This window comes from Dendrobates tinctorius, unplaced genomic scaffold (genome assembly GCF_039654945.1).
Source record: "Dendrobates tinctorius isolate UK_male_01 unplaced genomic scaffold, ASM3965494v1 ptg000028l, whole genome shotgun sequence".
Classification (NCBI taxonomy): Eukaryota; Metazoa; Chordata; class Amphibia; order Anura; family Dendrobatidae; genus Dendrobates; species Dendrobates tinctorius.
In genome coordinates, this window is record NW_027361696.1 from 55,376,329 (window position 1) to 55,398,181 (window position 21,853).

A 21,853-nucleotide genomic window follows, 5' to 3' on the forward strand; every position below is an offset into this window, starting at 1 on the left:
ATTCTCTGCACTCAGGCTATTGCCTCCTTCTGCATACCTTGCTGCTGCCATGTTTATTGCTCTGTCTCCTCTGTTCTTCCTGCTCACCTCTGACATCTTCCTCTGCTCTTTATGCCTATCAAAGTAATACTGGAGGTGGGTCTTTCCTCCTGACAGACACCTTTGCATCACATGAGGATGTTGGTGGTGGGCGGGCATCATCTCTGCATTCACTTTCTGGCCCCTCCCACCACAGCTCATTCCTCTCAGCTCCTGCTGGCTGTAACTTGACAAGCCCACACAGCCTGTGACACAGCTATTTAACCAGCACTCAGTAAGGCTGGTTTCACATTAGCGCTCTTTAAGCGCACGCATGGCCGGGGGTAGCTCCGCCCCCGAGCCGGCTCTCTGCCCGGCGTGCCCGCCCCTTGCTTGTAGCGCCGCCTCCTAGCGGACAGCGGCGCCAGCGATCGGCGCACCCTATCTTTAGCATAGGGTGCGCAGATCGTGCGCAGGCCGTGCGCTAGTTGCGCTTTGACCTGCGCTGCGCACTTTTGACGGTGCGCCGTGTGCGCCAAAATCCGAAAAGTTCGATTTTGGCGCGCACGGCGCACCATCAAAAGTGCGCAGCGCAGGTCAAAGCGCAACTAGCGCACGGCCTGCGCACGTTCTGCGCACCCTATGCTAAAGATAGGGTGCGCCGATCGCAGGCGCCGCTGTCCGCTAGGAGGCGGCGCTACAAGCAAGGGGCGGGCACGCCGGGCAGAGAGCCGGCTCGGGGGCGGAGCTACCCCCGGCCATGCGTGCGCTTAAAGAGCGCTAATGTGAAACCAGCCTAACAATGACACAGTAAACAATGGCACAGTTAGGCGATGATTTAACAGCCTTACAAACTCACTATTACTCAATGCAGATAATTGTGGCACCCCTGAGGCTTCAGTTGCCACAGAGGTACTGCACCTTCTCCTAAGGTGTAGTGCCCCACCATCCAGGTAAGGTGGGGACTCCTGACCACACTCCACACCTGCAATCCACACACAGGATAGTTCAGTGGGGCCACCTAACAGCTTCAGGCTGGGGGTTAACAGAGCACCCCTCGTGGAACCCTGCTTCGTAGCACGAGATGTGCTGGGAGGCGGGTGGAGTGAGATGATATAAAAGAGTGGGAAGAGTGAGAGTTAGGAGGAGTTGGTTAGTTGGAGAGAGAAGATGGGTGTCTGAAGGACGTGCTGCAGCAGGTCCCAGTGATCTGGGCTGCTGGCACGAGAAAGACCAGAGAAAGAGACTGATAAGATTGATAACCTAACCTTCCATAAGAGAGATTGAACAGATCGGAACGAAGGAGAATAGAAGGACGGTGGGAAGCAGGTTGATAAAGAGAGATAACCCAGTCCAGAGAGCGCAAAGGCCGGGTCCCGGTCCCCGAGGTTGATTGGATCTTTATGTCCAGCAACGTACACTGGAGGAGTAGTGAGCCGCTAACGCCTTGCTCCCATCATAGACTTGGGACACAACAGCAACTGAATAGAGAGCCGGGACGCAGTGAGGAGTCCCCGAAGCAGGCTACAGCTGTCTGTCATACAAGTAAAGACTAGGAACACCTAGAGAGAGGCATTCCAGGGTAACTAAGTACTGGAGTGCTTCGCACATAAAGGCGCATTGGAGGAGTCGTTCAGTAAGGTACATGTTGGCGGAGTGTGGAAGGGAGAATCCTATCCTGCCTGGAGGTTGGCTGGAGCCCTGACCTGGAGAACACAGTACGGAGGCAGGCAGTTGTGTGAACTGCAAACAGTGAGTAAAGCTTTGGAACCGCACACCCTGGTGTCCTCCAGTTATTCCAGCACCGCTACACCTGGGTAACAACATCTATACCATCCTGCGCCTCTAATCATCCATTGCACCTACACTGCCCTGGGACTACAGCTCCACCTGTGGGGAGCTACACCATCTCTGCTGCACCACACCATCAGTCCCAGCGGATCTGTATGCAGCGTTGACTTACCATCTTACTTGCCAAACACCACGGGTGGCGTCACGAACTATCCAAATAAACTATTACACAATTAACATCACCGCCGCCATTGATATTGGGCGCCCACGGCCACGGACCGGGTCACTGCTGCTGTGACACATTCCCACCTTGAAACCGGCCCGATACCGAGTACCCCCGCTGCCCTGGGTGTGAGAGGGCGACCCATAATCCTTTTAGCAATACTATAAAATCTCTTTTACACAGTATAGTAAATTTCTGGCACACTATACATTAAGGCTTCTGGCACTCAATATGTTACAGTCTCTGTCACACAGTACTAAGCTTTGCTAGGCTCTAGGCACCCAACTTTGCCAAGCTCCAAATACCCAGCTTTGCTGAGCTCGATGATCCTGTTCGTCATGATGCCAAAATGGAACGCCCCGCAGGGCCGGGGGTTACTCGGTACTGGGCCTTTCAGGCTCTTTGAGAGGGGAAAGTATGTCACGGTGGTGATGGTGACCAGGTCCGGGGCCCTGGGTGTCCAATAAAGTAGATGGAAGTTCAGATGAGGGGGAAGATGGTAGGGTAATTGTAGGGGAAAAGGGAATTCGTGACGCCACCCGTGGTACTCGACCTTGAAACTGCACCCAGCTGTGTCCTTTGAGTTGTTTTACAACTGCCTGCCTCACACTGCAAACACCATTACCGTCACCGGCTCAACTGCCCTGGGACACAGCTCTGCCCATGGAGAGCTTCACCATCTTAGCTGCTAAATCATCATCCCAGAGGGTCTGCATCGCAGCGTTGGCTATACTAGCCGAGTACCATGGGTGGTGTCACGAGTTCCCTTTTTCCCCTACAATTACCCTACCATCTTCCCCCTCATCTGAACTTCCATCTACTTTATTGGACACCCAGGGCCACGGACCGGGTCACCAACACCACGTGACATACTTTCCCCTCTCAAAGAGCCTGAAAGGCCCGGTACTGAGTAACCCCCGGCCCTGTGGGGCGTTCCATTTTGGCGTCACGACGAACAGGATCATCGAGCTCAGCAAAGCAGGGTAATTGGAGCTTGGCAAAGTTGGGTGCCTAGAGCCTAGCAAAGCTGAGTACTGTGTGACAGAGACTGTAACATACTGAGTGCCAGAAGCCTTAATGTATAGTGTGCCAGAAATTTACTATACTGTGTAAAAGAGATTTTATAGTATTGCTAAAAGGATTATCTGTATTGAGTAATAGTGAGTTTGTAAAGGGCCTGTCACACTAAGCGATATCGCTATAACTTGTGACATTATAGCGATATTGCTAGCGATATCGCTGTGTGTGATACTTACCTACGACCGGCTCCCCCGCTGCTTATCGCTGATCGCGCGAGAATGTCCTGGACTGTTTCTCGTCGTCAGCTTCCTGTTGAGAGACGAGCGACGAGCGTAGAGGCGGGCAGGAGGACGTCTTCATCGCCTGATGTGACAGGTAAGCAGCGACCCCCATCCCCAGCGATGTCGCTGGTGAGATCTTCCTGTGTGGCAGCTCACTAGCGACCACTTAACGATGCACCAGCGATTCTGACCGCGTCATATCGCTGGTCGGGATCGCTGGTACATCGCTAAGTGTGACAGTACCTTTAGGCTGTTAAATCATCGCCTAACTGTGCCATTGTTTACTGCGTCACTGTTACTGAGTGCTGGTTAAATAGCTGCGTCACAGGCTGTGTGGGCTTATCAAATTACAGCCAGCTGAGAGGAATGAGCTGCGGTGGGAGGGGCCAGAGAGTGAGTGCAAAGATGATGCCCACCCACCACCAACATCAGCATGTGATGAAAAGGTGTCTGTCAGGAGGAAAGACCCACCACCTGTATTACTTTGATAGGCATAAAGAGCAGAAGAAAGCCCACCCCCGGAAAGTGTCAGGGGTGAGCAGGAAATGCACAGGAGACACTGCAATAAACATGGCAGCAGCAAGGTATGCAGAAGGAGGCAATAGCCTGAGTGCAGAGAATAAAACCATCTATGCAGAGCTGAGTAACCAGCTCCAGGATCTGTGTCTGTTAGAGTTGAGCGAAACGGGTCGGTCAAATTAATAAGTCGCCGACTTTCGCTGAAGTCGGGTTTCATGAAACGAAACCCGACCATAGCGTGAGGTCGGCCACGAGGTCGGCGACCAGAGCGCCAAAGTCGCGTTTCAAATGATGCTTCCAGCGCCCTTTTTCAGCCAATGATGGAGGACGCACACTGAGGGCAACGCGATGACATAGGCAGCGGTCACCACCATCTTTGAGAAGGGCATGCAAGTGATTGGCTGGCTTTGTGTGGCGTCACAGGGCCTATAAAAGGGCGTGCACGCCGACCGCCATCTTACTTCTGCCGATCTTACAATAGGGAGAGCTGCTGCTGCTGATTCAGAATAAGGGAGAGTGTTAGGCAGGGAAGAAGAACCAAAAAACTGCTTCTGCTGGGGAAGCTCTATTTTTGTGCATCAGCTCTGTTGGTTATTAGGCTGCCTTATAAGGCTCCCTGATAGCTGCATTGCTGTTTGTACACTGCTGTGCAAACTGCTTTTTTAAAAGCAAAAACACTTTTCTTCCTCTTTTCTGCACAGTTACCAAACGTTCATTTTTCCACACTTTTGTGTGCATCAGTCCTGCTTATTAGGCTGCCTGCGTCCATACTTGGACTGAGAGCATCATTGTCAGCCTCCTAAAATCTCTAGGGAGCTTCCAATTCTCCCCAATACTATATACACACCTTGTACTTTGTCCTACACCAGCCAATTTCAGCCTGTTAAATTGAGGTGTAATCTATAGTGGGCCTGAGATAATAGCTCAGCCTCCTAAAATCTCTAGGGAGATTCAAATTCTCCCCAATACTATATACACCTTGTACCTTGTTTTACAGTACCATATAGCTGGTGGTATTTTGGGTACATTTTTCCAAAAATGAGGAAGTATGGTGGAAGAGGCCATGGAAGTGGGCGGGGGTTGCCAGCTGGTACTGATGGTGGTGGTGCATCTGCTGGTAGTGGCAAAAGCACAATAGCACCTAAGGCAGGAGGTGTTCAGCCTGCGTCATCGTCTGGCTCCACAAGGCCTCGAAGGCTCTCTTTTCTGGGAGTAGGTAAACCGCTTTTAAAGCCGGAGCTTCAGGAACAAGTTTTGTCTTACATTGCTGACACAGCCTCCAGCTCTATCGCCTCCTCTTCTGAAGTTTCAAAAAATAAAAGCACTGAGTCGTCAGTGGAGGCTCCTGGTCACGAACAACACCTTTCCTTGTGTCCTTCACCCCTACCAAAAGTGAAGGATGCGGCAGGCCACACTACAGATTACTCCATGGAGCTTTTTTCGCATACCATGCCTGGGTTATCAAGTAAAATCATGAATTCCCCAGTCCAAGATGAATCTGACATCGAGTGTGGGTTGCCAGCCAGGGCAGTGGGGTTAATCGGTACCGGGCCAGTGTCTCAGAGGGATGTGTCACGGTGGTGATGACCTGGTCCGTGGGCATGGGCGTCCATGCAAAGGGGTGAATAACGTTTATAGGTGAATGATACGTGACGCCACCTGTGGTTTCTGATCAGATTGACCAGCGCTGCAGTGTCGCTTCTCTGGGACAGATGTTGAGGTGCAGCTAGGATGTAGAAGCTCTGCACAGGTTGGGCCGTAGTCACAGGGCAGATGAAAGAGTTGGTAGATGGTGTGCAGTGCAGGATGTAGCAGAGGCGTGCGACAGGCGGAGGAGAAAGATGACAGACACAGTTGTGCAGTTCCTTTACCTGTACTTGGTAAGTGCCGTACAGGACCCAGAGTACAGATGGAGAAGGAATTGGTCAGCCTGGAAGCAAATTAGGAATTCTCTCTCTGCAGATAGGTAATGTGGCCTCCGTTCTAGCGCTTATCTGAGGTACTCGCAGTACTGAGTTCACTGAAGTTCCCCCTGTTGACTCTCTTTTGAAACTTTCTCGTATGGCAGGCAGCTGTAGCCTTTTCCTTCTGGCTCACACAAGTCGCTGCTGGGGCCTCCGAGCCTTAGTTGTGAACAGAGCATTTACAGCTGCTACTTCCTCCGGTTTCTGCTGCAGGACCGTCAGTGTCCCTACAAACTCGGAGACCGGAATCCGGACCATTCGCTCCAGCTAGGAGTGAGCCTTAACTCTGCTCATTCTCCAGCTCCCCTTCTCACATCCACACACTTCCCCTTCCCTTCACAGACTGCCCTAACTTCCCTCCTCCCGACCACAGAGAGCAGCTCCTCAGCAGTCAGGTTCAGATCTCTCTCTGCTGGCCTGGAATGGGAACTGTGTTGTGTGTTGGTTTAACTGCTAGAGAGATCCTTCATTGCTCCCAAGCATGACATCACACTCCCTAGGAGTGGTGACTTGTGGCGACCGTACTCCTGGGGGCGCCACAAGTGCACTGATGCCCAGCCACTGCTAGATGATTCTGCTGGTACATTGACCCAGACCACTACATTCCCCTCGCACTCTACACAGCCAGAATCTGACCCTGATGAAACTCAGGTTCCCCTTCCCGCATACTATACCACCTTACACGGTGACAAAGAGGAAGATGCAGATGAAAGTGCAGGTTCCTTGAGCAGGTGGGGGGGCATACTCATGGGCGACGGCACTGGCACAGGGCCCCTCATAGTACGCAAAAGTGTCTCTGCCGGCGGGAGGCCCACCCGCCGTCAGACACACCGCCGTACTATGAGGGGCCCTGTGCCAGTGTCGTCGCCAACGAGTGGGCCCCCCCCGCTTGCTCAGGATCACAGCACTTGCAAAGTTGAAATACTTACCTCTCCCTGCTCCACCGCCGTGACGTCTTCCGCGTTTCCTGACAGTGACATTCTGGTCAGAGAGCGCAATGACATCATGTCTGTACGCCCTCTGCCTAAACAGTCCAAGTGCAGAGAGATGGAAGATGGGGACGACGAGGAGTCCAGACTAGTACAGGGATTCCCTAGTGAGGAGACTTATTTAATTGTTTTAAAGGTTGGGAGCAATTTTTGGGAAACACTATACTCTGGAGAATGATATATGGAGCCCACCATACACTGGAACATTCCAAAGGTGGACATCAGACACTGGAGCAGCATTTACAGGGCCCATTATACACTGGAGCATTAGAAATGGGACCCATTATATATGGAGCATTATTTGGGCCCATAAGACAGTGGAGCTTCATCCATGGGGACCAACATATACTGTAGCATTATGTGGAGCTCATCATATACTGTATGGAACATTATATGGGAATAATGATTCTGTATGGAGAAATATATGGGCCTCATTACTCTGTATAGCGCACAATGCGGTGGCCATAATACTGTATAGAGTAATATACTGTCCGTTTTTGGAGCTATTGGAGAATTTAAAATGGATATCAGTCATGAGATGTAAGAAGTGAAGTATTTTTCATTGTACTATACCGCTATTTCTCTGCCATATCAGAGAATCATGAATTGTGGCATGTGTTAAAGGAGCCTATTGACACTCTTTGGCCCTGGGCACACGAAGTTCTGGAGCGAGCCCTACCCCCCCCCACAACTTTAGCCAAATAACCCCCTGTTTTCAATGCCTAACTATTATTATAAAGTAAATTAAGGTTGACAAGCTTAAGTAATAAGAATTGATGTTTTTGGCATTAAAATGGGCACTGTAGGTGTGTTTTCTGTCCTCCACTCACTGATGACTTTTCTTCCCCATTGACTTGCATTGGATTTCGTGTTTCAGTCGGCCTTCGACTTTTCACGATAATCGGCCGATTTCGTTCGACCCGACTTTTGCGAAAGTCTGGTTTCATGAAACCCGACTCGACCCGAAAAAAGGCAAAGTCGCTCATCTCTAGTCTCTGACCGTGGAAGGAGGATGGGAGTCAGAGCAGGTCGAACCACCAAATACTGCAGCTGTGGCTGACCCAGTCATCGGGTCTGAGGATACTCTGATAGGTCCCCTTCTTGTACCCGCAGCCCCTACACCTGGATGGGCACATTATAATATAGCGTGGGAGTCAGAGGAGGCTGATGCAGAAGGTACTATGCCTGGCACTGATGCAGGCATTGTCATGCAGCAAGAACTGTCCTGGCTAGGTAGTGGCCAGTCCCAGGGACTACCCTGGAAGCAAGCATAAATGATTAATTATGATATATGACTGTAAATAGTTAAATGGTTGATGTCTTTAACAAGTATTACCTGGTTAGGTCTGTTTTATGATTCTTAATGAGGACTATGAGGTTATGAGTGGTGAATAATCCACAACTTTTAATTGAACATAGTTAGCACTTCTTAAGGTGCTCCATCTTGGTTTTACAACAGGCCTCTGAAGGTGCCTTAATGCCACAGAACAAAAACCCGTTTGGCGTGGTGGAAAACATGGCACAAAATACAGATCAACTAAGCCTTGTAGCCCGCCCAAGGCCTACGTTGGGGGTTTACTGACGGGTCCCCCGCATCGCACAAGAAGAAAATACCCCGGTCAGGGATGAACTGAACTTTGTAAAAATACCCCGGTCAGGGATGAACTGAACTTTGCCGAAAATGTTTTATTCCTTTTATATTTTCACGCAAAGGGCTATATAAAGAGAGAATTCTGCAAATGAATCATATAAGTGTGTATATGTTGGTATAGGTTCTTTGATATTTAATACAAATATTTCTATTGAATATATAGTGTTTAATTACTATGTATTTCTGAGGTATATATTTATTAAATGGTAATGATTGGTAACGTTAAAGAGAGATGCCTCCCATAGAGGGAAGAAGAGCTACCGGTTTCCACGTTTGACTGTTGCAGTAAACCCGTTGATATGCATATCCCAAAACGATTTTGTATGTTTCTTAACAGCGGACGTGCTGTGTTTAACGGGGGGGAATGTGGCACCCCTGGCACCCCTGAGGGTCCAGTCACCACAGAGGTACTGCACCTCATCCAGAGGTGTGGTACCCCACCCTCAGGTAAGGAGGGAACACCACACAGGACTCCTATCACTTGCACCCAATACACACCAGACTGGCCAGGGAAGGGTGTTGAGAGGCAGGTGGGAAAGGTAGGTAGAGTGGGAGAAGCTAAGGAGATGGGGGTGACAAGGAGTGTAGCCAATTAGTGACAAGAAGGTGACAGTTGGTGGGAGGAGTCAACCCTGAGGTAGAGGATCTTTCTGGAAGATCCAGTCAGTTGGTGACAGGACAGTGGAGGAGCAAGACTGACGCAGTGAGAGTCCGAGTCAGTGACAGAACCATCTAGAAGGAAGCTCCTAAGAGAAAAGAAGGTGTCCTTGGGACACGGATCATGCATTAAGCCAACCGTGGGACCCGCATCCTGAAAGGGAGGACCAGGCCGCAGTGAGGAAACCAGCCCCTCAGACTAGTGGAGTACTACAAGGCTCAGCTAGAATCCGGAGGCCGAGGTAACTTTAAGTGCCTCGGCCACAACCGTATACATTCCTAGCAAAGGTGGCTGTAGAGGATCCTGGGGCCTGACCCACGTCGCTCGGTGAGGTCCGTGGCTGCCGGCTTGGGGACACTGTGTGCGAAGGCGCAGGGCAGGAGAGAGAGGAGAGAAAAGCGCAGAGAGACGGTCTAGAAAGGTTAACACAATGAGGAGTCCTGAAACGGTGTCACCAATTTACCTGGGAGTTGGCTGGACCCCTCACCTGGAGGACACAGTACCAAGCCGGTCATTGAGTAAAAAGAAGCGTGAGTAAAGTCCTTGAAACTGCACCCAGTTGTGTCCTTTGAGTTATTTTACAACTGCCTGCCTCACACTGCAAACACCATGTCATGTAAAAAAAATGCTACCAAACATACTGGTACTAAAACGCAACAAAAAACATAAAAAAACCGCTGAGAATGGGGAAAAGTCTCCTGTTAGGCTGTGTGCCCACGAAGCGATTTTTAAGCGTTTTTGCCGTGATTTTCGGCGCGAAAACGCTGCAAAAACATTTAAAAATCTTGTACAGAACGCCCCCCATGCATTCCTATGGCATTCCGCACATGCTGTGCTAATGCTGCTCTTTTTTCCGCGGCGGAATCGCATCACGGAAAAAATCGCAGCATGCTCATTCTTTTGTGCAGAATCGCAAAGAATTGCCGCGATTCCGCACCCATAGGAATGCATGAGAATCGCTTACTTCCCGCATGTGGCTATGCCCACCATGCGGGAAGTTAAGCGTCTCATGTGCGGTTGGTACCCACGGTGTGGAGGAGAGGAGACTGTCCTCCAGGCCCTGGGTACCATACCCCTGTAAAAAAAAAGAATAAAAAATAAAAAATCGGGGTATATTTACCTTCCGACGTCACGCGCAGCCTTCCCGGGCCTCAGCGTTCCCAGTAATGCCTTGCGGCAGGGTCCTGTGATGACGTAGTCTCGCGTTACTCTAGCGGTCTCGTGAGATTGCTATAGCAACGCGAGAGCAACATCATCACAGATCTCGCAAGGCTTCGCTGGGAACGGGAGCGTCGCTGAGACTGCGCGGGACGTCGGAAGGCAAATATACCCCGATTTTTTATTTTTTAATTATTTTTTACATTCTATCTTTTACTATTGATGCCGCATAGGCAGCCTCAATAGTAAAAACCTGGTCACACTTATCAAACACTATGTTTGACGAGTGTGACCAACCTGTCAATCACTTTCCAAGCGATGCTTCAAATCGCTTGGAAAGTGCTTGAATATCACACGCGAAAATCGCGCGGAAAAAAACGCGCGATTTCTGGGAAGGAGTCCGGTTTTCAGTGTCCAGATTTAAATGCAACGTGGCCTAAGAATGTTGCAGAAAGGTGTCTATGAAGAAACATTTACAAATGGAGCTTATCTTCCTATGAGAGTGTGAAAGCAGCTTCCTTTATAATCCTTTCAAATAGAGATAACAAGTATCGCTGGGGTGAAATGTTATCTCTAGAAGAAATTACTTATTGCAGCTCTTGAGATAATAGAAGTGGTGTCAGAAGTAGTGATAAGTGAGCGTGTTGGGACAAGGTGCTATCTGAGCATGCTCGGGTGCTAACTAAGTATCTCAGGTGTGCTCAAAAATTATGTTCGAGTCCCCGCGGCTGCAGGTCTCGTGGCTGTTCGACAGCCGCAACAAATGTCAGGATTTCCTGTTTCTTCATCAATCCCTGCATGTGTTGCATCTGTCGAACAGCCGCGAGACATGCAGCCGCGGGGACGCGAACATATTTTTCGACATCTGGACAACACCTTATCTGAACACATTTGCTCATCACCAGTCAGAAGGCGTTTTATCAAATCGATATTTTCTATTAGGTCTGGCATTGGCATTATCCAGCCAAAAATTAGCAAAAAGTTTGGCAAAATTGATTGTCGATGTCGATTTTGCATCCAACAAAAATGCTTTTACCATTCACTCCAAAAAATGCTCATGTATATGGGAGTTATTAAAAACATCCATGGAGGAGTTTTATCAGCTCGTTCGCAACATTTCAACTGTCTCTTAGGCGTTTCCCGACATGAAAAGACTGAAGAACAAACAGAAAGTATGAAAAGAGAACATGTATCCAGTCCGTGCAGTCTCCATTCAGTTCGCAGGGACAGGTGCTCCATACATCAGGATAATAAAGAAGGAACCTGGTTGTTCTACTTTCCATATGGCGGTGTCGAATAAAGTCACAGTGAATGGCAAGGCAGGTCACATCCTGCTGTCTAAATATAAAGTCATAGTAGTATTATTGCTTCACATTGTATCGCCAGCTGTGTAAATTGAGTTTCCAGCAAAATTGAGTCTCCAGAAAAATCTGCTAGCCCTAACTATTCCCAACGGTCCCTCTCCTGCATCAGATTACTACAAGAGAGGGATAGTTGGGTCCTTGTGGTACCAGATCCTAGGTGGGATTGTATATGCACCTCTGCAGTAACACGTCTGTGTATTATCAAATCCATGCATGCCACCTTTCCTTGCTCCCAGGAAAAGGGACTGTAACAAATCTCTGCACACCACCAAAATCTGCTCCTCTGTGCTGCTCTTCTGAGCTGCTCCTCAGTGCTGCTCCTCTGTGCTGCTCCTTAGTGTTGCCTCTCTGTGCTGCTCCTTAGTGTTGCCTCTCTGTGCTGCTCCTCAGTGCTGCTCCTCTGTGCTGCTCCTTAGTGTTGCCTCTGTGCTGCTCCTTAGTGTTGCCTCTCTGTGCTGCTCTTCTGGGTTACTCTCTGTGCTGCCCCTCAGTACTGCTCCTCTGCGCTGCCTCTCTGTGCTACTCCTCTGTGCTGCCCTTCTATGCTGCCCTTCTGTGCTGTTTCTCTATGCTGCCCCTCAGTGCTGCCCCTCACTGTTGCTCTTCTGCACTGCTCCTCGATGCTGCCCCTCCGTTCTGCCCCTTTGTACTGATTCTCAGTATAGCCCCTCTGTGCTCCTCCTCTGTGCTGCTCCATTGCTGCTCCTTTGTTCTGCTCCTCTACGCTGCTCTTCTATGCTGTCCCTCTGTGCTGCCTCTGTTCTGCTCCTGTGTGCTGCCTCTCTGTGCTGTTCTTTTGTGCTTCTCCTCTGTTCTGCTCCTCTATGCTGTCCCTCTGTGCTGCTCTGTGCTGCCTCTCTGTTGTGCTGCTCTGTGCTGCCTCTCTGTTGTGCTGCTCTGTGCTGCCTCTCTGTTGTGCTGCTCTGTGCTGCCTCTGTGCTACCTCTCTGTTGTGCTGCTCTGTGCTGCCTCTGTGCTGCCTCTGTGCTGCTCTGTGCTGCCTCTCTGTTGTGCTGCTTTCTGCTGCCTCTGTGCTGCCCTGTGCTGCTCTGTGCTGCCTCTCTGTTGTGCTGCTCTGTGCTGCCTCTCTGTGCTGCTCTGTGCTGCCTCTCTGTTGTGCTGCTCTGTGCTGCCTCTCTGTGCTGCTCTGTGCTGCCTCTCTGTTGTGCTGCTCTGTGCTGCCTCTGTGCTGCTCTGTGCTGCCTCTCTGTTGTGCTGCTCTGTGCTGCCTCTCTGTGCTGCTCTGTGCTGCCTCTCTGTTGTGCTGCTCTGTGCTGCCTCTCTGTGCTGCTCTGTGCTGCCTCTCTGTTGTGCTGCTCTGTGCTGCCTCTCTGTGCTGCTCCTGTGTGCTGCCTCTCTGTTGTGCTGCTCTGTGCTGCCTCTGTTGTGCTCCTGTGTGCTGCCTCTCTGTTGTGCTGCTCTGTGCTGCCTCTCTGTTGTGCTGCTCTGTGCTGCCTCTGTGCTACCTCTCTGTTGTGCTGCTCTGTGCTGCCTCTGTGCTGCTCTGTGCTGCCTCTGTGCTGCTCTGTGCTGCCTCTGTGCAGCTCTGTGCTGCCTCTCTGTTGTGCTGCTCTGTGCTGCCTCTGTGCTGCTCTGTGCTGCTCTGTGCTGCCTCTCTGTTGTGCTGCTCTGTGCTGCCTCTCTGTGCTGCTCTGTGCTGCCTCTCTGTTGTGCTGCTTTGTGCTGCCTCTCTGTGCTGCTCTGTGCTGCCTCTCTGTTGTGCTGCTCTGTGCTGCCTCTGTGCTGCTCTGTGCTGCCTCTCTGTTGTGCTGCTCTGTGCTGCCTCTCTGTGCTGCCTCTCTGTTGTGCTGCTCTGTGCTGCCTCTCTGTGCTGCCTCTCTGTTGTGCTGCTCTGTGCTGCCTCTCTGTGCTGCTCTGTGCTGCCTCTCTGTTGTGCTGCTCTGTGCTGCCTCTCTGTGCTGCTCTGTGCTGCCTCTCTGTTGTGCTGCTCTGTGCTGCCTCTCTGTGCTGCTCTGTGCTGCCTCTCTGTTGTGCTGCTCTGTGCTGCCTCTCTGTTGTGCTGCTCTGTGCTGCCTCTCTGTGCTGCTCCTGTGTGCTGCCTCTCTGTTGTGCTGCTCTGTGCTGCCTCTGTTGTGCTCCTGTGTGCTGCCTCTCTGTTGTGCTGCTCTGTGCTGCCTCTCTGTGCTGCTCTGTGCTGCCTCTCTGTTGTGCTGCTCTGTGCTGCCTCTCTGTGCTGCTCTGTGCTGCCTCTCTGTTGTGCTGCTCTGTGCTGCCTCTCTGTGCTGCCTCTCTGTGCTGCCTCTCTGTTGTGCTGCTCTGTGCTGCCTCTCTGTTGTGCTGCTCTGTGCTGCCTCTCTGTTGTGCTGCTCTGTGCTGCCTCTCTGTGCTGCTCTGTGCTGCCTCTCTGTTGTGCTGCTCTGTGCTGCCTCTCTGTGCTGCTCTGTGCTGCCTGTCTGTTGTGCTGCTCTGTGCTGCCTCACTGTTGTGCTGCTCTGTGCTGCCTCTGTTGTGCTCCTGTGTGCTGCCTCTCTGTTGTACTGCTCTTTTGTGCTTCTCCTCTGTTCTGCTCCTCTATGCTGCCTCTCTGTGCTGCTCTGTGCTGCCTCTGTTGTGCTGCTCTGTGCTGCCTCTCTGTTGTGCTGCTCTGTGCTGCCTCTCTGTTGTGCTGCTCTGTGCTGCCTCTATGCTGCTCTGTGCTGCCTCTCTGTTGTGCTGCTCTGTGCTGCCTCTCTGTGCTGCTCTTTTGTGCTTCTCCTCTGTTCTGCTCCTCTATGCTGTCCCTCTGTGCTGCTCTGTGCTGCCTCTCTGTTGTGCTGCTCTGTGCTGCCTCTCTGTTGTGCTGCTCTGTGCTGCCTCTCTGTTGTGCTGCTCTGTGCTGCCTCTGTGCTGCTCTGTGCTGCCTCTGTGCAGCTCTGTGCTGCCTCTCTGTTGTGCTGCTCTGTGCTGCCTCTGTGCTGCTCTGTGCTGCCTCTCTGTTGTGCTGCTCTGTGCTGCCTCTCTGTGCTGCTCTGTGCTGCCTCTCTGTTGTGCTGCTCTGTGCTGCCTCTCTGTGCTGCTCTGTGCTGCCTCTCTGTTGTGCTGCTCTGTGCTGCCTCTGTGCTGCTCTGTGCTGCCTCTCTGTTGTGCTGCTCTGTGCTGCCTCTCTGTTGTGCTGCTCTGTGCTACCTCTCTGTTGTGCTGCTCTGTGCTGCCTCTGTGCTGCTCTGTGCTGCCTCTGTGCTGCTCTGTGCTGCCTCTCTGTTGTGCTGCTTTCTGCTGCCTCTGTGCTGCCCTGTGCTGCTCTGTGCTGCCTCTCTGTTGTGCTGCTCTGTGCTGCCTCTCTGTGCTGCCTCTCTGTTGTGCTGCTCTGTGCTGCCTCTCTGTGCTGCTCTGTGCTGCCTCTCTGTTGTGCTGCTCTGTGCTGCCTTTCTGTTGTGCTGCTCTGTGCTGCTCTGTGCTGCCTCTCTGTTGTGCTGCTCTGTGCTGCCTCTCTGTGCTGCTCTGTGCTGCCTCTCTGTTGTGCTGCTCTGTGCTGCCTCTCTGTGCTGCTCTGTGCTGCCTCTCTGTTGTGCTGCTATGTGCTGCCTCTCTGTTGTGCTGCTCTGTGCTGCCTCTCTGTGCTGCTCCTGTGTGCTGCCTCTCTGTTGTGCTGCTCTGTGCTGCCTCTGTTGTGCTCCTGTGTGCTGCCTCTCTGTTGTGCTGCTCTGTGCTGCCTCTCTGTTGTGCTGCTCTGTGCTGCCTCTGTGCTACCTCTCTGTTGTGCTGCTCTGTGCTGCCTCTGTGCTGCCTCTGTGCAGCTCTGTGCTGCCTCTCTGTTGTGCTGCTCTGTGCTGCCTCTGTGCTGCTCTGTGCTGCTCTGTGCTGCCTCTCTGTTGTGCTGCTCTGTGCTGCCTCTCTGTGCTGCTCTGTGCTGCCTCTCTGTTGTGCTGCTTTGTGCTGCCTCTCTGTGCTGCCTCTCTGTTGTGCTGCTCTGTGCTGCCTCTGTGCTGCTCTGTGCTGCCTCTGTGCTGCTCTGTGCTGCCTCTCTGTTGTGCTGCTCTGTGCTGCCTCTCTGTTGTGCTGCTCTGTGCTGCCTCTCTGTTGTGCTGCTCTGTGCTGCCTCTCTGTGCTGCTCTGTGCTGCCTCTCTGTTGTGCTGCTCTGTGCTGCCTCTCTGTGCTGCTCTGTGCTTCCTCTCTGTTGTGCTGCTCTGTGCTGCCTCTCTGTGCTGCTCTGTGCTGCCTCTCTGTTGTGCTGCTCTGTGCTGCCTCTCTGTTGTGCTGCTCTGTGCTGCCTCTCTGTGCTGCTCTGTGCTGCCTCTCTGTTGTGCTGCTCTGTGCTGCTCTGTGCTGCCTCTGTGCTGCTCTGTGCTGCCTCTCTGTTGTGCTGCTCTGTGCTGCCTCTCTGTTGTGCTGCTCTGTGCTGCCTCTCTGTTGTGCTGCTCTGTGCTGCCTCTCTGTGCTGCTCTGTGCTGCCTCTCTGTTGTGCTGCTCTGTGCTGCCTCTCTGTGCTGCTCTGTGCTTCCTCTCTGTTGTGCTGCTCTGTGCTGCCTCTCTGTGCTGCTCTGTGCTGCCTCTCTGTTGTGCTGCTCTGTGCTGCCTCTCTGTTGTGCTGCTCTGTGCTGCCTCTCTGTGCTGCCTCTCTGTTGTGCTGCTCTGTGCTGCCTCTCTGTTGTGCTGCTCTGTGCTGCCTCTCTGTGCTGCTCCTGTGTGCTGCCTCTCTGTTGTGCTGCTCTGTGCTGCCTCTGTTGTGCTCCTGTGTGCTGCCTCTCTGTTGTGCTGCTCTGTGCTGCCTCTCTGTGCTGCTCTGTGCTGCCTCTCTGTTGTGCTGCTCTGTGCTGCCTCTCTGTTGTGCTGCTCTGTGCTGCCTCTCTGTTGTGCTGCTCTGTGCTGCCTCTCTGTTGTGCTGCTCTGTGCTGCCTCTGTGCTGCTCTGTGCTGCCTCTCTGTTGTGCTGCTCTGTGCTGCCTCTCTGTGCTGCTCTGTGCTGCCTCTCTGTTGTGCTGCTCTGTGCTGCCTCTCTGTGCTGCTCTGTGCTGCCTCTCTGTTGTGCTGCTCTGTGCTGCCTCTCTGTTGTGCTGCTCTGTGCTGCCTCTCTGTGCTGCTCCTGTGTGCTGCCTCACTGTTGTGCTGCTCTGTGCTGCCTCTGTTGTGCTCCTGTGTGCTGCCTCTCTGTTGTGCTGCTCTTTTGTGCTTCTCCTCTGTTCTGCTCCTCTGTGCTGCCTCTCTGTGCTGCTCTGTGCTGCCTCTCTGTTGTGCTGCTCTGTGCTGCCTCTCTGTGCTGCCTCTCTGTTGTGCTGCTCTGTGCTGCCTCTCTGTTGTGCTGCTCTGTGCTGCCTCTGTGCTTCTCTGTGCTGCCTCTGTGCTTCTCTGTGCTGCCTCTCTGTGCTGCTCTGTGCTGCCTCTCTGTTGTGCTGCTCTGTGCTGCTCTGTGCTGCCTCTCTGTTGTGCTGCTCTGTGCTGCTCTGTGCTGCCTCTGTGCTGCTCTGTGCTGCCTCTCTGTGCTGCCTCTCTGTGCTGCCTCTCTGTTGTGCTGCTCCTGTGTGCTGCCTCTCTGTTGTGCTGCTCTGTGCTGCCTCTCTGTGCTGCTCTGTGCTGCCTCTCTGTTGTGCTGCTCTGTGCTGCCTCTCTGTTGTGCTGCTCTGTGCTGCCTCTGTGCTGCTCTGTGTTGCTCTGTGCTGCCTCTGTGCTGCTCTGTGCTGCCTCTCTGTTGTGCTGCTCTGTGCTGCCTCTGTGCTGCTCTGTGCTGCCTCTCTGTTGTGCTGCTCTGTGCTGCCTCTCTGTGCTGCTCTGTGCTGCCTCTCTGTTGTGCTGCTCTGTGCTGCCTCTCTGTGCTGCTCTGTGCTGCCTCTCTGTTGTGCTGCTCTGTGCTGCCTCTGTGCTGCTCTGTGCTGCTCTGTGCTGCCTCTCTGTTGTGCTGCTCTGTGCTGCCTCTCTGTGCTGCTCTGTGCTGCCTCTCTGTTGTGCTGCTCTGTGCTGCCTCTCTGTTGTGCTGCTCTGTGCTGCCTCTGTTGTGCTGCTCTGTGCTGCCTCTCTGTGCTGCTCTGTGCTGCCTCTCTGTTGTGCTGCTCTGTGCTGCCTCTCTGTGCTGCTCTGTGCTGCCTCTCTGTTGTGCTGCTCTGTGCTGCCTCTCTGTTGTGCTGCTCTGTGCTGCCTCTGTGCCGCTCTGTGCTGCCTCTCTGTTGTGCTGCTCTGTGCTGCCTCTCTGTTGTGCTGCTCTGTGCTGCCTCTCTGTGCTGCTCTGTGCTGCCTCTCTGTTGTGCTGCTCTGTGCTTCCTCTCTGTGCTGCCTCTCTGTTGTGCTACTCTGTGCTGCCTCTCTGTGCTGCTCTGTGCTGCCTCTCTGTTGTGCTGCTCTGTGCTGCCTCTCTGTGCTGCTCTGTGCTGCCTCTCTGTGCTGCTCTGTGCTGCTCTGTGCTGCCTCTCTGTACTGCTCTGTGCTGCCTCTCTGTTGTGCTGCTCTGTGCTGCCTCTCTGTTGTGCTGCTCTGTGCTGCCTCTCTGTTGTGCTGCTCTGTGCTGCTCTGTGCTGCTCTGTGCTGCCTCTGTGCTGCTCTGTGCTGCCTCTCTGTGCTGCTCTGTGCTGCCTCTCTGTTGTGCTGCTCTGTGCTGCCTCTCTGTTGTGCTGCTCTGTGCTGCCTCTCTGTGCTGCTCCTGTGTGCTGCCTCTCTGTTGTGCTGCTCTGTGCTGCCTCTCTGTGCTGCTCTGTGCTGCCTCTCTGTTGTGCTGCTCTGTGCTGCCTCTCTGTGCTGCTCCTGTGTGCTGCCTCTCTGTTGTGCTGCTCTGTGCTGCCTCTGTTGTGCTCCTGTGTGCTGCCTCTCTGTTGTGCTGCTCTTTTGTGCTTCTCCTCTGTTCTGCTCCTCTATGCTGTCCCTCTGTGCTGCTCTGTGCTGCCTCTCTGTTGTGCTGCTCTGTGCTGCCTCTGTGCTGCCTTTGTGCTGCTCTGTGCTGCCTCTCTGTGCTGCTCTTTTGTGCTTCTCCTCTGTTCTGCTCCTCTATGCTGTCCCTCTGTGCTGCTCTGTGCTGCCTCTCTGTTGTGCTGCTCTGTGCTGCCTCTGTGCTGCCTCTTTGCTGCCTCTGTGCTGCTCTGTGCTGCCTCTGTGCTGCTCTGTGCTGCTCTGTGCTGCCTCTCTGTTGTGCTGCTCTGTGCTGCCTCTGTTCTGCTCTGTGCTGCCTCTCTGTGCTGCTCTTTTGTGCTTCTCCTCTGTTCTGCTCCTCTATGCTGTCCCTCTGTGCTGCCTCTGTGCTGCCTCTGTGCTGCTCTGTGCTGCCTCTGTGCTGCCTCTGTGCTGCCTCTCTGTTGTGCTGCTCTGTGCTGCCTCTGTGCTGCCTCTGTGCTGCTCTGTGCTGCCTCTGTGCTGCTCTTTGCTGCCTCTGTGCTGCCTCTGTGCTGCCTCTGTTCTGCTCTGTGCTGCCTCTCTGTTGTGCTGCCTCTCTGTTGTGCTGCCTCTCTGTTGTGCTGCTCTGTGCTGCCTCTGTGCTGCTCTGTGCTGCCTCTGTGCTGCCTCTCTGTTGTGCTGCTCTGTGCTGCCTCTGTGCTGCTCTGTGCTGCCTCTCTGTTGTGCTGCCTCTCTGTTGTGCTGCTCTGTGCTGCCTCGGTGCTGCTCTGTGCTGCCTCTCTGTTGTGCTGCTCTGTGCTGCCTCTGTTCTGCTCTGTGCTGCTCTTTTGTGCTTCTCCTCTGTTCTGCTCCTCTATGCTGTCCCTCTGTGCTGCTTCCCTACAGGTCTCTTTGCTTCTTTGTGCTCAGTAGGTCTACATGTTAGTGATAGTAGGTGTTAATTCCTTTCTTTTTCATAAGTCAGTAGTGCATGTGACAACAAGAAACTTTGTAATATTTCTTATCAGAGAAATCTGCTTTCTCCTCCAGGACACTTTGAATGATATCGGGCTACGCTGCGGTAATGAAGAACCCTTAAGACCACGATGAGTTGAGCGGTTTTTATTTCTACAACGCGTTTCAACACTGGACTAATGAAAAAACAATTGCATAGTAAATGTTCAAGGGTTTAAAAATGCTGAAGGTGTGAATGAACATGAAGACAACGCCTACGAGAAAATTTGAAAAAGAGGGAGGAGTAGAGGGATGGTGATGGCCGGGGAAGGAGAGGACATTGAGAAGTGGACTAATAATAGGACTGCAAAGGAGATAGAAAAAAATATGAGGGAAAAGAAAAACAAGAGAGCAATAGGAAAGAAACAAATAAAATAGGGAAAAAGATCTGTGCTGATTATGTTTCCTATCGCTCTCTTGGTTTTCTTTTCCCTCATATTTTTTTCTATCTCCGTTGCAGTCCTATTATTAGTCCACTTGCCGGCTTTGCTAAAAGACACCGGGTGCGTATTTCTCGCAAGTCACATGTGTGGTCCGTGTGTAATCCGTATTTTTTGCGCACCCATAGACTTGCATTGGCGTACTACGGGCGTAGTACGCTGACAATCGCAGCATGCTGCGATTGGCACGGACCGTAGAATACGGATGAGAAATATACAGCTGGTGCGAGGGACCCCATAGAGAATCATTGGTCCGTGTGTAATGCATGCTGTTAGCACCTCTCACTCTCCCGTATTCCTCGCCAGTGTGACCCCGGCCATACTGTATATGTCAGGATGTGCCCTGGATGATGAAGGCAGCAGCAGCTGATGTCTCAGGTGCTCATTGGAGTTGTGCCTTAGCACGACCTGCTCAGGTGAACACCTTCCTTTGCACCGAATAGGGTATTACCTGATAGTCTTGTGCACTTTAGTTCCCCTACAGTTTTCTACCATCTTTCTCTTCCTGGACTGATTTATCATTCTCAAGATTCTCACTTCACGGGTAAAATGTATCTTCAGTGAGTAAAGACTTTTCCATTCATTAGATAGGAGATAACAGTCGATGCTCATAAAGTTCTATGGAGAACTTGCAGCAGGATGGCAGGATGTATGCGTCAGCCTCTAGCTCCTCCCTCCTCCATAGAAGTTTAAAAGCACCAACTGTCATCTATCTCAGGAAAATCCATCTTCACTGAAAACAGATTTTACCCATGAACTGAGAGTGAAAGATCAGTCCAGGAGGAGAAAGAAGCAGATTTCCCTGCTACAGGTCATTGCAAAGTAGCTTTTTCTATGTCTCCTATTAATATATAAGATAAAAATGTAAACGTCAGAAACTTTTAAAGGATTTCTTTTTTTTCTTAGTTACAAACCTATCCTCTGGAGACACATTCCATAGTGCTTCCATATTACATTGTCATCTCTTCACTGTATTTTATAACATTGATACATAGTGTGCAGCAATAACCAGGGCATTAATGAGATGAGAGTGAACCCATAGTGGATATTACCCACTGCCGGCTAATGGAAGCGCATGCATTATACATGGCGGAGCGGACATCTGTGACCTCAGTAATGTACTGTGCATTATCTAATTATGTGCACACTACCAGCACCACTTCTTCTGCATGTCCGGATAAAATGTGCTACTTCTGTTCTTCAGGTCAGACCCGTGAAATGAGAATTACCCCAGCCTATGATTTTATTTGCTTGTTACTCAATATGGCATTAAAAGCAGCGATAGGAAAGATGTGACATTACAGTGGGCTCTGTGGTTGGAATAGTAACATCTTTAACAACCCACGTGTGTTGATGTCACCTTATTCAAAAGCAATCATCCGAAAATGACCTATGTTTTCAATAACATTTTTCTGATGAAACGTATTAACAAAAAAAAGACACAATCTGTATTAAAAATAAAAAGTAGAAATCTTGCAATTCTCACTGTGGCCACCAGAGCTTTTTTTTAGATTTTAATTTCCTGTTTTGGGAAATGCACATGCACATTAAATGCAATAGGCTGATCTATTTTTTGCATCTAATGAGCATGTACAAAAAAGTCATGCTCGTGCACATGACCGATTATATCAGATGAGTGCCATTCGTGGTTTTCTTGAATAGCGCTCGTACTCATGTTATTCTATGGGGCTGTACACACGTCCAATTTTTATCTCGGACCACCAAAAAATTAATGCCATATCCAAATTTAATACGAGTGTCAGATCAAAATTAGCAATGCAAGTCAATTCAAGTCAATTACTCTACGGAAAAGATTGGACTGCTCTCGGATGACATCTGACTGCAGTCCGATTTACACGGATTGACATAATAGAGAAGGTGGAGAAACTTCTTTTTTTCTCTCCACCTCCAAAAAAACACGGATCTCACCTTGAGCAGAAAAATCAGACCATTTTTCTAGGATGAAGAGACAAAGGTTTTGTGCGCCTATCCTGAAGGTGAGCTGTGACTTCGCTGCCTATAGAATCATTG

The 21,853-nt window shown here is 51.4% G+C and overlaps 1 protein-coding gene and 1 long non-coding RNA gene across 2 annotated transcripts in view; one reads left to right on the forward strand and one right to left on the reverse strand.

Moving 5' to 3' along the window:
• Positions 1 to 183, reverse strand: part of LOC141085405 (uncharacterized) — a 40,337-nt gene extending 40,154 nt beyond the window's left edge. The window contains exon 1 of the mRNA XM_073570757.1: positions 88 to 183. Within this exon, the coding sequence (XP_073426858.1) occupies positions 88 to 168 (81 nt within the window). The 5' untranslated portion in view covers positions 169 to 183. The remainder of the gene's footprint in view (positions 1 to 87) is intronic.
• Positions 1 to 9,666, forward strand: part of LOC141085408 (uncharacterized) — a 79,738-nt gene extending 70,072 nt beyond the window's left edge. The window contains exon 2 of the long non-coding RNA XR_012231289.1: positions 8,265 to 9,666. This is a non-coding gene — a long non-coding RNA (uncharacterized lncRNA). The remainder of the gene's footprint in view (positions 1 to 8,264) is intronic.
• The last annotated feature ends 12,187 nt before the right edge of the window (positions 9,667 to 21,853 follow it).